The sequence below is a fragment of the Ostrea edulis genome, chromosome 4 (genome assembly GCF_947568905.1).
Source record: "Ostrea edulis chromosome 4, xbOstEdul1.1, whole genome shotgun sequence".
NCBI classification, from domain to species: domain Eukaryota; kingdom Metazoa; phylum Mollusca; class Bivalvia; order Ostreida; family Ostreidae; genus Ostrea; species Ostrea edulis.
Genome location: NC_079167.1, coordinates 38500444 through 38515036, shown reverse-complemented (window position 1 = coordinate 38515036; position 14593 = coordinate 38500444). Strand labels below are relative to the sequence as shown.

The window sequence follows — 14593 nt, the reverse complement described above, 5'->3', positions numbered from 1 at the left end:
TTGAATTCCATTTGATGAATGTGAAACAGGAAAATATTCTTTTTCAAAAATGGGCCTTATGTACATGAATGTTAATTCATTACGCCATTCTCGTGTATTTAAAAGTACCAGGAATTAATAAAAAAATGTTGAAAAAATAAGTGGATAAAACATTTCCATGAAAACGTAATTATTGATGTGTTACTAGAATTTAAAAACTACCACAAAATAAGAGATAAAGAGAGATAGAGAGATTGCCTTATGCTCTAGACAAAGATATCTGCATTCTTGTGCACGGAGCATATTCCTTTGTCAACACGAAAAAGTCAAATAATCCGATTACACAATATATTGATCTCAGACGGAAGTCTGCTATTCAGGGGGTCACAGGACTTGATCATTCTTTGTTCAATACCTAGGCCGACTGTTTCAAGGTGTAGGGTGCAATGATCAGCAGAATTTATTTACTGCATGTGTAGACATTAAACTACACCAAAGGCAAAGTTATGAATGAACATCGGAAGTGCACGGTCGACGATTCGGTGTTTACAGGTGCGTTTATACGTTGTGTGTAAAAAAGAAAAACAACGTGTGTTTATATTTGTGTGTGTAAAATCGATGACACACCGGTTTTATAAAGCAGCTGTCTGTGAAATCATACTGCCCATGTGAGAGAGGAAGGGGACTTTGAACGCGTACCAAGTATTACAGTCGAACGGATATCCCTAGTTACAACAGGGAAAAAATTCTCATCATTAATGATCACAAAAATACAATCAATTTCTGAGACTGAATCATAAATGGCTGCGTGGAACTGTTACATCGACGACAGATGGATTCGGGCCCTTGCCTTATAGTTACTCTCATTCTGGCGACATGCCTGGGAGGATGTGGTATGTATCCCCCCATAGAAATTCTCTCTCTCTCTCTCTCTCTCTCTCTCTCTCTCTCTCTCTCTCTCTTATGTACATGTATGTACATTACATGTATAATGTATGTATACATGGAGCTGACGATCACATCTCATATTTTAGCTCTTGTTTTGGTTTAGTGCATTGTACTGTGTTTGAACTTGTGTCAAGTGAATACATTGGTGGCTGCTGGTATTCACCGGGGAAGGGGTCATCATCGGGCGGTTATCCAGAGGTGGCACCATAGAATAACAATCGATCTTACCGGAAACTGTAATCAGCTGATTATCGTATTTACCGTGTACCATGCCCTAAAGATACATCATGATGACACTTGAGAAAATCATTATACCTCTTCTTTTCATTGTAAATAAAATCTTTTAGACCACTATGGTTGTCACTGAAGAACAAATAACCCATTGATAAAATTAAACGAAGCGTGTATGTTTAAATTGCGTGAGGAATTTAAATAAACCATTAACGTAAATGTGACGAACCATATTATATACGGTAATACCCAAAACGGTCCAAGTTACCAAGTTTTCTTTTCAAAGATCGCCAAATTTTTTGTGTTTTTCCCCCCTTTAGATACATTTGTATACAGTGGTCACAGAAAATTTAATTGAACATACTATAAGATATTGGACACAGTGAAACATTATTTGATTTGGAAGATTTTGATATCGCCCAACTTCATAAGAATGTACAGATTGCTGACGTTTAATAGGCGATAGGAATTATATGCATGTATATTAAATCTAGGTGTGTCTTTTAAAATCATAAAAGTGTAAGTCTTTTGGAATGCTCTTGATAAACACTGATTCATGCCGACTCCACCAAGAGACCTATATATCAAACCCTCGAAATAAAGACATCCTTGTAATCCCAGGGTGTAAAATGTGGCTGGCACGTTTTTACCTTCGCGTGGTCATTCTCAAATAAAAACCACATCTGTATGAAATTTCGCTATATGGAACGCGATACCACAGTGGAATTTAACGAACAGGTGTAAAGGCATACTTATGCACGAAACTTGTAATAAATGAGAAAAGAAATTGAATTAAAAAGATTTTCAAGGAAGTTTGAAATGTTAGAAACAACTACAGCTGCATGTATTTAAACCATAGAATTTATTACATACAAATTCAATGTAAATATAAACTGTAATCTCTTTTTTTTTTTATCAGCGAAACAATCTACAATGTCATACGATGAGTCATGGATTCGATCTCTGTACTGATACAATGTTATTGGACGTGTTTGTTTCAGTTACACACACATAGCTATATTTTTAATATCAAAAACCACATTTGTCTCTTCACAACATTTTTGTATATAATTTGTGTTCACGCTTCCTTAAATCGAGGGACTTGGGAGATTCACTCAAATTTGACAACATGTGCTAATTGAATACAGGACGTATGAAAATATACGCCTTTCCTTCACTATTTTCATTAACCCTCCCTTCCTTCCGTTTTTTTCATTTACAAGGAAATTTGAGAATGGGACATATAAATTCACACAACATGCAGGTCCTTATTAATTATTCACAGATCAAATACATTAATGTCACCCAATATAGCGTTCAGGAAATGTTGCAACCTTGTTCATTAGTGCGAAAGTAGTGTTTATCAATATTGTTTTATGTATGAAAAGCGCTGTTTTGAAAACTTGGTTCACGTGAAATGCAAAAAATTGTAGTGGAATTAATATGATATCTATTTAAAACTCAATAAATTTTATTTTAAGATCGCTTTCAGCGACTCGAAGTCTATCATGGATTGTGGGTTCATGTATAGGTCGAGAGAGATTTTATATGTGATCTCAATATTTTGATAGTAAATTTTTTAGATTTGTTTTTGTTACACAGTTGTCTAAGGTTTATAACTTTAACTGCATGCAGATTGCTTAGATATTGCCACAAAGATGGTGCTACAATAATATATTTGTATGTGAGAGATACTCACAATACAAGACTTCCAGTTCTTGTTTAATTCATGAAAATAATATCTACTTAAAATTCTATTTTAAGTTTTTTTTCTCTCCAGAAACCGCATGCTCGATCCTATGCGAAGACTGTGATTCGTCTACCGGTGTTTGTCGCACGTGTATAGGGGGTTGGTATGGCGACCAATGTAACGAAGAATGCAACAGACATTGCCTCTTACACACCATTGCTGGAACCGCCGCCAAATACTGCGACAAGCAGACTGGTAGGTGTTATTTTTGCGAGGCCGGAACATATGGAGAAACTTGCAACCTGGATTGCGGCAGAGGGTGTGTATACGGTAACAAGGAGGGACAATTTGGAAAACATTGTAACCGAGTGACGGGCGTGTGTTTGTCAGGATGTGATGTAGGAAGAGGATATTACGGCGATAAGTGCGATAAGCAGTGTAGCATCGGATGTGAGGAAAACTTTATCAAAAAAGTCCGACCTTGTGACCCAAACAATGGCAAATGTTCACTTGGGTGTGAACCGGGATGGATAGGCGAAACCTGCGAAGAAGAATGCGGAAATAACTGCGTATCTAGCTATGATTCCTATTATCGAAAACACATTCGGCATTGCAATAATATCACAGGAACTTGCGAAAATGGATGCACGCCAGGTTGGTATGGAAGTAATTGCAATTGTGACAGCAAAGATTATATGTGTGATGAAACCGGATGTAACAGCGAAAGTAAGAAATGTAACAATTGTAAAAAAGGTTTCTATGGCGAACAATGCCTTACCAAATGCCCAACCAACTGCAACAGTAACGTGGGGTGTGCGAGGCAAACCGGAAAATGTATTCGCTGTGCGGATGGTTGGTTTGGAGAAAAATGTTCCTGCAAAGGATACTGTTTGACCTCTGGAAGTGCGGACGACGATGGATGTGACGTAAATGGCCTCTGTATAAGTTGTAAAGATGGATTTTACGGTTCGTTGTGTACCTTAAACTGTTCCATGAATTGTGTTGGGGGAGTGTGCGATAGATTAAGTGGGTTCTGTGTAAGCTGCAGATCTGGATATTTCGGACAACACTGCGATAGAAAATGTGCAGAAGGGTGTGATGCTGGGCGTTGCAACAAAGTCAGTGGTGTTTGTCATGCGTGTTTATCAAGTTATTATGGTTCTTTTTGTGAAAATAGATGTCCTAAAAACTGTTTGTTTCAAAACTGTTCAAAAGAAACGGGAACCTGTTTCACCTGCACAGATGGCTGGACAGGAGACCGCTGTCAATGCAAAGGCAAGTGTTTGGAAAAGAACCAATGTAATACCAATGGAATATGTGTTAAATGTGCCCATGGACAATACGGCGACGATTGTAATATTGAATGTCCAAAGAACTGTGACGGTGGTTGCAATAGAACCACAGGACACTGCTATAGATGCCAGCCAGACTGGTATGGAAAGCAATGCCATTGTACAGGAATGTGCGGAGATGGTGGCTGTGAAGCTTCAACGGGTCTTTGTCATGAATGTGAGAATGGTTACCACGGTGATGACTGTACTAGCAGGTGTCCACAGAACTGTGATGGTTCTGGATGTAATCGGTATGACAATACCTGCAAGAGATGTAGTCCAGGGTGGTACGTGGAGGAGAGACAGTGCGTCTGCAGTGGTCACTGCAGTGATCATGGTTGCGATCTGAAATCTGGTATTTGCACCAAGTGTGATCAGGGGTGGTTTGGCTCAAAGTGTACCGATCCTTGTCCAAACAACTGTCTGAACAGTATTTGCAACAGAGAAACAGGGACTTGTATAGACTGTGGAGTTGGTTTTTATGGAAATACGTGTGATAAAAGATGCTCAAAGAATTGCAAAGATTCAGCATGCAACATCAAAACAGGAGATTGCTTGGAGTGTATTCCAGAACGATCTGGAAAGAATTGCTCGTGTACTGGTTACTGCTACGAGGGCAATTGTTCAAACAATGGGAGGTTTGTGATATATATCTGTATAAAAACTTCTTTAGTTTTAATAGTAGCATCTAAGAAACCTTTCTTCACCGCCTATTGAAAAATTCTAGGCAGTGTATCGTTTAATTATAAACTAAGCAAGAAAATAAAGCGACACTTAAGTCTCACTGAAAGATTTACTAAATATTAAGTCAATAGGGAATATAGGAACTATTATTTTGTCTCCGATTCCGTCACAGTTTTGACATTTAGTATGACCAACGATATCTTGCTTTCTGCGTTAACTTGGGCAACTTTTCAGTAAATAAGCACACTAAATGTATCAGATATAATGCGTTCAGGCAGTAAACGTCCTTTTCTTTGGAAGGGGGAGGGGCAAACAAAGATAAAAGTTGTCCCGTTCATATTTTTCTGAAAATTCTTAGTAAGAAAATTAGTTCTACCCAAACCCCAAAATGGGGGAGGGGTATTCATCAATATACTCACTACAGGGGTTCACTTTATCGGTTCAACCTTGCATTTTCACTACTATTTAATACTACTATAGAAAGTGAGCAGCTAATAAATTGATGTTTACATGTAAAAATGACAAGCGTTGTGTGTGATAATAAAGGAAAAAGTACGCATGTGAAACGAAGTGCCCCTCCCCCTCCATTGCTACGTACCAGGATATTGATGCAATTACAATATCATTGCATTGCATAGCGGCCAGTTGTTATACGCAATGACTCGAACAATCAAACAAATTGAGTATATACCCACACACGGCAGAGGAAATACACGTACTGTGAATTTTTTCTGAGTCCCCTTCTGCTACCATTATTATCTTATAACTAATGTTTTGGTACTAGGATATTCGCTCGCAACATTCTGAGAAGATAGTTTTTTTAATCAGGCAGATATTTATGTATTAGAAATGAATCGTCCTAAGCCATCACTAATTTGTATATAAGAGTTGCCAAAGTGACGCAAACTGTACCGTCGTCGTACGTTGTCCGTCTTGCGTTAACAATTGAACATTTTAAACTTTTTCTTGATAATTACTATTCCATTTAGTTTTTACAAATTTAGTATGAAGCATTTTTGGGACAAAGGGGACATAAATTGTAAATTCCAGAACTCATGAACCCCCAGGGCCTTCGGGCTGGGGCAAAAACTGCCAAAAAGACACCAGGGCAGGGTCAAACTTGGCATATAGTGTTTATTGCGTAAAAAAAATCTAAATAACATCTCTAATATTATCGATACTAAATTGAAACTAAATTGATACTTAGAAGAAGGTAGTCCTTTACAAAAATTGTAAAATTCATGATCACAGGAGAAGGGTTTTTTGTTCCAGTTTGGGACCAAAATTATGGTGATGATCATCATCGCAAGCCACGTGTTATTGTGTCCTTTACATTCCGTATTTGTGGAATAGAATGGAAACAATAAATCGTGGTTTGCGACGGTGAGTGATTATTGATTTTGTCATTTTAAAGACTTTTTAAAAAAAAAAAATTCTGATACTGTGTAAAAAGTGAATGCATATCTAGGTAAAGCAGAAAGAGATGTACCGAAGTTGTGAATGTTGCAACCCAAGGGTTCTGACTCTAGGGCGGTTCCAAATAGTCATATAGTGTTGATATAACATATATCATGTAAAGTCTTTCATCACTATGGACAATTTCGGGGCATTTGTGTTTTAAGAACACATCTTGCTTTAAACATGTACTGCTGCAAAATGTTACATTTTAGCTTCGAAAATTATAGATTTTTTTTTAGCTTTTGGGACTAGTTATACTTTCAATTAATTCTCAGGTGACCGATAAGACTTGTGGGACTCTTGTTCAGAATTTATAGTGGGATATTTTAGTAATTTTATTTTGGCAAAATATACCTGGTACCCTATGATGAAAATGGTCTCATGTATGACTTTTAAAGTGACTTTAATGGATACACTATTTTGTTCTCTAAGAATATTTACGGGATCCTTAATATGTTACTTTTTCTTTCAGCTGTATTGATTGTAAAATTGGATATCATGGGGAAGATTGTTCGTCACATTGCCCCCAAAGTTGCTCGGGATCATGCAAAAGAGATACTGGGACATGTGAATCCTGTCCAGAAGGTTTATATGGATATTATTGTAAGAGAAGATGTTCAAAGTACTGCGATGGTGATATTTGTGATAGAATAACTGGAACATGTTCAAAATGTGTAGCAGGAAGATACGGAGATCAATGTTTATGTACTGGGATGTGTGGGGCAACAGAGTGTGACTACAATACCGGAACTTGTAAGGAATGTGCGAGTGGATATTTTGGAGGGAAATGTACTCAAAAATGCTCTGCCAATTGTAATTATCTAGGGTGCAACCGTTCAACTGGAGATTGTGTTCAGTGTAAGAAGGGCTGGTTTGGATCGAAATGTTCTTGCACGGGGCAGTGTGGAAAAAGTGGTTGTGATAAGGTAGGAAGGTGTAACGAGTGTGAAGCCAATTTGTACGGAGAGCGATGTGACAAAAGGTGCCCCCAAAATTGTGCTGAGGTTTCCTGCAACAGACAAACTGGTCACTGCACTTCTTGTAAACCTAGCTGGTCAGGTTCCACCTGTGAGTGCATTGGGCACTGCAACTCTGATATATGCAAATCAGATAAAACATGTGAAACATGCAAGCCAGGGTGGTTTGGTAGTGACTGCAGATCTCCTTGCCCGGAGAATTGTAATTCCAAAGGGTGTATGCGGGATTCCGGATTATGCACTGAATGCCAAAATGGTTTCTATGGAGGTAGATGTATGTGTACTGGTCTCTGTGGGGATAATGGTTGCGACAACAAAGGTCGTTGTATTGCCTGTGCTGATGGGTATTTTGGAGACCATTGTATAGAGGTTTGTCCAGATCATTGTGAAAAATCTGTCTGTACTCGAAATGGGTTATGCAATGCCTGTGAACTTGGATGGCATGGGGAGAAATGTGAATGTTATGGATATTGTATGAACGGTCTATGTGACATAAATAGCATTTGCAATAGTTGTATGGTTGGGTGGCACGGATCATATTGCAATACAAGTTGCCCAGAACATTGCGAAAACGGCTGCGATCGCACGTCTGGAAAATGTTTAAAATGCAAGTCTATGTGGTTTGGTGAAACTTGCTCATGTTCTGGACATTGCTCAAAAGCTGGATGTGATGTTGATGGAACTTGTTTTACTTGTAAACCCGGATATTATGGTACTAAATGTTTACAGAAATGTCCACTGAATTGTCATAGCTCGGGGTGTAACCGAACTACTGGATTCTGCCACAAATGCCAAGAAGGGTTTTTTGGAAATGAATGTACATGCACAGGACAATGTAGTTCGGGAGGCTGTAACACTACCGGAATTTGTTACGCCTGTGGTACTGGTTTTTCTGGTGCAAACTGTTTGGAACATTGTCCTCAAAATTGCAAAGATAGTTTTTGTTTAAGAAATGCCTCATGTATATCTTGTAAAAAGGACTGGTATGGTAATACGTGTCAGTGCAAAGGTAATTGCTATGAAAGTAAATGCAATGATTCAGGTATTTGTGACGACTGCGCCATCGGTTGGTATGGCACTTTATGTAAAGATAAATGTCCCCAAAATTGTGCAAATGGATGTGATCGTAAGAGTGGAAAATGTTTAAAATGCAAGTCTATGTGGTTTGGTGAAACTTGCTCATGTTCTGGACATTGCTCAGAAGCTGGATGTGATGTTGATGGAACTTGTTTTACTTGTAAACCCGGATATTATGGTACTAAATGTTTACAGAAATGTCCACTGAATTGTCATAGCTCGGGGTGTAACCGAACTACTGGATTCTGCCACAAATGCCAAGAAGGATTTTTTGGAAATGAATGTACATGCACAGGACAATGTAGTTCGGGAGGCTGTAACACTACCGGAATTTGTTACGCCTGTGGTACTGGTTTTTCTGGTGCAAACTGTTTGGAACATTGTCCTCAAAATTGCAAAGATAGTTTTTGTTTAAGAAATGCCTCATGTATATCTTGTAAAAAGGACTGGTATGGTAATACGTGTCAGTGCAAAGGTAATTGCTATGAAAGTAAATGCAATGATTCAGGTATTTGTGACGACTGCGCCATCGGTTGGTATGGCACTTTATGTAAAGATAAATGTCCCCAAAATTGTGCAAATGGATGTGATCGTAAGAGTGGAAAATGTATAGCCTGCAAGGAAGGCTGGTTTGGTGTCACGTGTGCCTGTACTGGATATTGCGATGAAAATAATTGCTCGGAAGATGGTACTTGTCGAAATTGTTTACGTGGATATTATGGCAAGAAGTGCTTGGATGGCTGTCCAAAAAATTGCGATAATATGAAATGTGAAAGAAACAAAGGAAGCTGCTTACAATGCACGAAAGGTTGGTTTGGAGAGAAATGTGATTGTAATGGTCCATGTGGTGAACTCGGATGCGACGATTCTAGTAGGTGTATCGAGTGTGCCAAAGGCTATTATAAAGACTTGTGTGACTTTAGATGTCCCAAGTTTTGTGAAATTTGTCACAGACACAATGGTGGCTGCCAAATTTGTGTTCCAGGAAAGTACGGAGAAAATTGCTCGGAATCCTGTCTTCAAAACTGCAAAGACTCCATCTGTAACAAGACAACTGGACTCTGTGTGGATTGCATTCCGGGGAAGTTTGGAGAATTGTGTGACAAAAACTGTAGTTTAAATTGTCATGATGCTTTTTCCTGTCGTAGGAATGGACACTGTCACAATGGATGCAAAGTAGGGTATCGGCCACCGATTTGTAGCTCAGCTCTTACTCAGAGAAGTATGCAGATGATGATCATAGTAACCATGTCCGTAATTGGATTCATCACACTTCTCGTTATCTGTGTCATCTGCTCTTGCTATGTAAGGTAAAATATGTAATTTACTTTAGGAGAAATCTTTTATGCTAAACGTTGACATATATTTAAAAATATCCAACTTTGACATGTCAAATACTCTTTTAGGCAAAAAAGACATAGATAGTAAAATCCTTGCAAAATTGGTTACAATATGACAATTACATTGTCATTGCCATGATTAATATAACTGTCATAATCAGTTGATAATAAAGTTATTTTTTATTTTATTGAAGGCGAAAGGGAAAACACAGCGAGGACGTCATTATTAAAATGTCCAGAACAAATGCCCCGTTGTCAACAAACCCACTCCTTGGAAACAAAGCAGCAGTTACCAGGAAACCAGACCAGATGTTTTCTAACGGTTTATACAATGTAACGCAACCACTCAACGTAACAGGTTTGTACCAAACATGGAAACGTTTCTCTCTTTTCGTCAAATCATAGTTCCACAAAGTCTATAGGGGACAAATTCATAGATATGGGGACAGAGTTAACACTTCGTCTTCCATAATCATTTTAAAATTACAACAACCAAAAACTTGATTTTATCAATGTAGAATACTTTGAGTAGTCTAAATCCACGGGGGCCAATGTTTGTGGATTACCATATTTTCCAGTTTCTTTATAATGTAATTTCATGGATATGATATATGTACATTGACACAGAATATAAATGCCGTATTTCGTTGTGGTTTGAAATTCGAAATCCACAAAAATTGAATCGCCCATGGAATCTAATGATATCATAGTATTGCATTCTGTTCTCGGTCGCATTTTCTTATGAATTTCGAACTTGGGGCTATACTGTGGAATCATTTAAATTCATGAGAGCCACTTTTCGTTCATTGTCAAGATTTTATAGTTTCGTTGGGATTTAATTTCATGGATATGGTTTCCCTACATTAAAGCATTATATAAATTTTGTATTTCGTTTTCGAGGTACCCACAAAAGTTTAGTCCCAAATTTAACGATCCCATGGTATCCACAAGCAAAATAGCATCCAGGCTTTCCTGGTATACCTTTTCTCTCTTTATAAAGTGAGATAGAAAACGTACAACTCTTCTTGCAAGGCATGCCTTTGTAACAGAGCAAATGTAGAGGCTCATATCCATACCCAGAGTTTGACTAGGATCAAAGGTATATGTGTTGAGGTTGATCCAATTATTCATATTTGGATGATAGGACACAAAGTATTTGTAAAGTTCTGTGTTGGAAAAACTCTAAATCTCAAGCATTTAATCAAATTGAATTTGAGTATGACCAAGGTATATGAGTATGTCTTGACGCAATTGATGATTATTGACGTACCTTGGTTGATGGTGAAAATTAGTATTCTTTTCAAATTCCCCTATGGTTTTCTAAGACAGCAATTGGAATGACTTTCTTTTGTGACCATGATTTGTTCTGAATGATCTGTCAATTTCCAGTGTGTACCGTCATATTCTATGGAAATGTTAGACCCATGAGATCAATTCTAGAAACTAAATGTATAATGATTATTTTTTTTCTAAATTACAAATTCATTTTATCGAGATCAGCATTTGTTATGGGTGTTAAATGTCAAAATCTGATTATATGCAATATTTTGTACTATGCCACAACATATTCGATGTGCTACAACATATTCCATACGTGGTGTAAATCAAATGTTCATTCTCAAAAATTCCTAAGAACGTTTTAGTAAATTTGAAATCACAAAACTGCTCCCAAAATCAAAAGCATGAAAGGTGAAGATAACGAACAGTGATCAAACGTGTGACTTTTGAACACTCTACACAACCATTCATCTCGATGAATTAAAAACTAGGCTTTCTTACATCATAGACAGCTGTTTTAATAAGTTATAACTCAGAATTGTTCATATCTTGTAATCAAATACCAAAACTGTAAATTCCATATTCCCAGGGGTGGGGTTTTGTTTTCAAGGTGGGGCTAAATTATCGTATTGATTATTGTCTTTATTATTTGGAAGACCTCCGAGAGGGATGTTTTCCTTTGAAAAGTAAATTCTGCTTCATAAAAATATAAAAATGGGTAATCTAGTAAAGAAACATAATTTGATGGGAATTCCAATAGATTATTGGAAGACTTGGTCACCAAAGGTCACGCAGATATTGTCAACGAGGAACTCCAGCATGATTTTAATATCAATTTCAGAGATGTTTAAGAAAGTAATTTGTGTATGACTGATCACAAGATATGAAAATTTCAGTGTTCCATCTCTATTGAAATAGCAGCTATCTACGATGAATACGATGTTTATATATCCCAACTGATTCGATACGCGTGAGCATGTTGTGCGTATGATCAATATCTAAACCGAGACAGGTAACTGACAAATATCAGTGGGGAATTTAAGGGGTACACACTCCTTTTGTTGACAGAGCATAGTTTGATATGCATTCATAATTTAATATACCAAGCTGTATATACATGAAGTTATGAATTATATCGGATATAATAACTTGATATAAACAGAGTTTGAATACACGTCGGCCCTTTCTTTCAGAGACCCCGGGAGACTCTATATAAACATTTTCAGGGCTTCTCCAGAATTCAAAGCAATGTGACTTACAATGAACTTACCTTACGTTTTAGACATTTTTTCATATTTTGTCCTACTGAATGTTCATATATGTAAAATACTTTAGAATTAAGTTTTGTTTTTCATGCTTTAATAGGTATACAAAGTTTTTATAAATGTAAATTCAGGGCCGTAAATTAACCTTCAATTTGGAGGAGGCAGGAAATTAGGCGGGGGTCTGTGGGCCGCCCAGGCCCCCAGACTCTGAGCACATTTTGTGCACACTGAACACGTTTCGTGCAAAATCCTTGATTCTAGGGCCTTCTAAGATGTTACTTGACTAACTCATTCTAAAAGAAAGATTTGGAATGCTTTTTAAGGGAGGTATCATGTTCTTAGTTATTGGAAACAACATAAATTCTAATGAACTTTAAATTTTAATTTTTTTTGGCTCAAAAGTTGGAGGAGGCAGCTGCCTCCTCCGCCTCCATGTAATTTACGGCCCTGAAATTATGTCATTTTTGCTTGTCATTTCATCTGAAAATATTTGAAAACAAAAATATTTTTATAGAGAAGCTTCAGAATGCACAAATTTGCTGATTTGTAAAGAAGATATGAAAGGGGCATGTCCCACGACCCTCTAGATCATTCATACCTTCAGTTACGATGTTACAGAGGGTTCAACACTCTCCTTTAAAGTTAGCAGTTTGCGAATTTTATGGTTGTCATAATTGTTACACCGTTCTTTTCATTCTGATTTTGAATACGGATTACTCCGTTTGCCTGATCAAGATATAGAACTCACTACGGGTTTAATCGGTCACCAGGGGGAATTTGAAGGGTTTGTGTTTGCCCTGTTCTCGATTTTGTATATGTCTTTTGATTGATCTCTGTTCCTTACCTTCACCCCCCCCCTTTTTTTTTTTATATTTGTTCCTTTTTAGTATGTATGTACATGCATTGTATCTCTGGAAGTATGATAACCTCACCAATAAGAATCATCAGTCTTTTCGTTTGATCCACATTCTATTCGAAGTTACATATTTGTATGTAGTACACATTTCCTTTATTTTGTTGTGATTTTTAATGTAAAAAAACGTTAAACTACATGTTAAACCCCTAATCCATATTGTAAAAAGACGTTAAACTACATGTTACACCCCTAAGCCATATTGTAAAAAGACGTTAAACTACATGTTAAACCCCTAAGCCATATTGTAAAAAAACGTTAAACTACATGTTAAACCCCTAAGCCATATTGCACATGTGGACTCTTTTATGTAACGTGGAATCCAAAAGGTAGGTTTTTCTAGCATAAAGAAAGACAGTGGTGATATTGAGTTGTTAGTTTTTCATGTTTTTATTATTTCAGATCGTTATCTATTAGAGGACTAATTATATTGACATCTAAACAAATCCATATGGAGAAATCCTACTATTGACCTGAATAGCTGCATTGAATGGTACTCACAACTTGATAATACTCCAAGCCTAAACATCCTGAGGGATCTTCATTATTGTAGTGTGTTCTAACTGACTAAGATCTCATATTGAGGAGTCACGTACAGCTTTATAACGATACTTGTGTTCACCACAATGTGCCATCATCATGGTGATTCTAACGATGCCGAAGTACTTATACTGTTCATTCTTTACTTCCCCACTTGATTCATTGTATTATAATCGTCATCTCGTCATGTGATCTCAATACTGTAATTTATTCATTAGTAACTCCTCGTCAGCTTTCGAAAGCATGGAAGGGAAATGATCTGTGTGAAACTTTCGTAAATGTTTGAAAGACTGAGCTTCAATGTGAACTTGATATTAACGTTTTAAGATTATTCATGAACATATTTTGTATACTCTTGTAGTGAAGTATTATATACTTTATTTGGTACTTACTTTACTGTAGTATGATACGATACTTATAATTGCTAGTCATGTACTTTAAAAGTCATTACTATGTGCATATGTATGTAATTGTGGTGTATGATCCAGTATTTTCTTGTGCTTTCGAGTTTTTTTTAGTCTTTCTTGTCAACCATGTATGATATGAACTGAACAATATATACATTTTTATTTTATTTTATGTAATGATTATTATGAGTGCTTAACTTATTGCCTTCTACAATTTAATACCTTAATTAGACTTCAATAAAGAAGAGAGTGCCTCGATGAAACGCAATACAGTTTGGTGAATACTTTATTGCATTACTAGAGATTGCAATTTATTTGAACATACAAGAACCCAAAAATGTATGCGAAAATATTTACTGCATCATTCAAATTAGACATCTTAGATAAAATAAAAGTACATGTAGTTGTACAATGTCACAAATCGCCATGGTGCCAGAACATGATCAAAAATAAAAACTTGCTAGATATGTTAGGT

General features: G+C 36.8%; 1 protein-coding gene across 1 annotated transcript; it reads left to right on the top strand.

The window, feature by feature from the left end:
* The first annotated feature begins 329 nt into the window (after positions 1 to 329).
* On the top strand, positions 330 to 14386 carry LOC125669634 (multiple epidermal growth factor-like domains protein 6). Its single transcript, XM_048904310.2, has 5 exons — positions 330 to 872; positions 2939 to 4817; positions 6794 to 9685; positions 9910 to 10073; positions 13574 to 14386. The coding sequence occupies exons 1-5, from the start codon at positions 812 to 814 to the stop codon at positions 13594 to 13596; spliced, it is 5019 nt and encodes a 1672-aa protein (XP_048760267.2). The 5' UTR covers positions 330 to 811; the 3' UTR covers positions 13597 to 14386.
* The last annotated feature ends 207 nt before the right edge of the window (positions 14387 to 14593 follow it).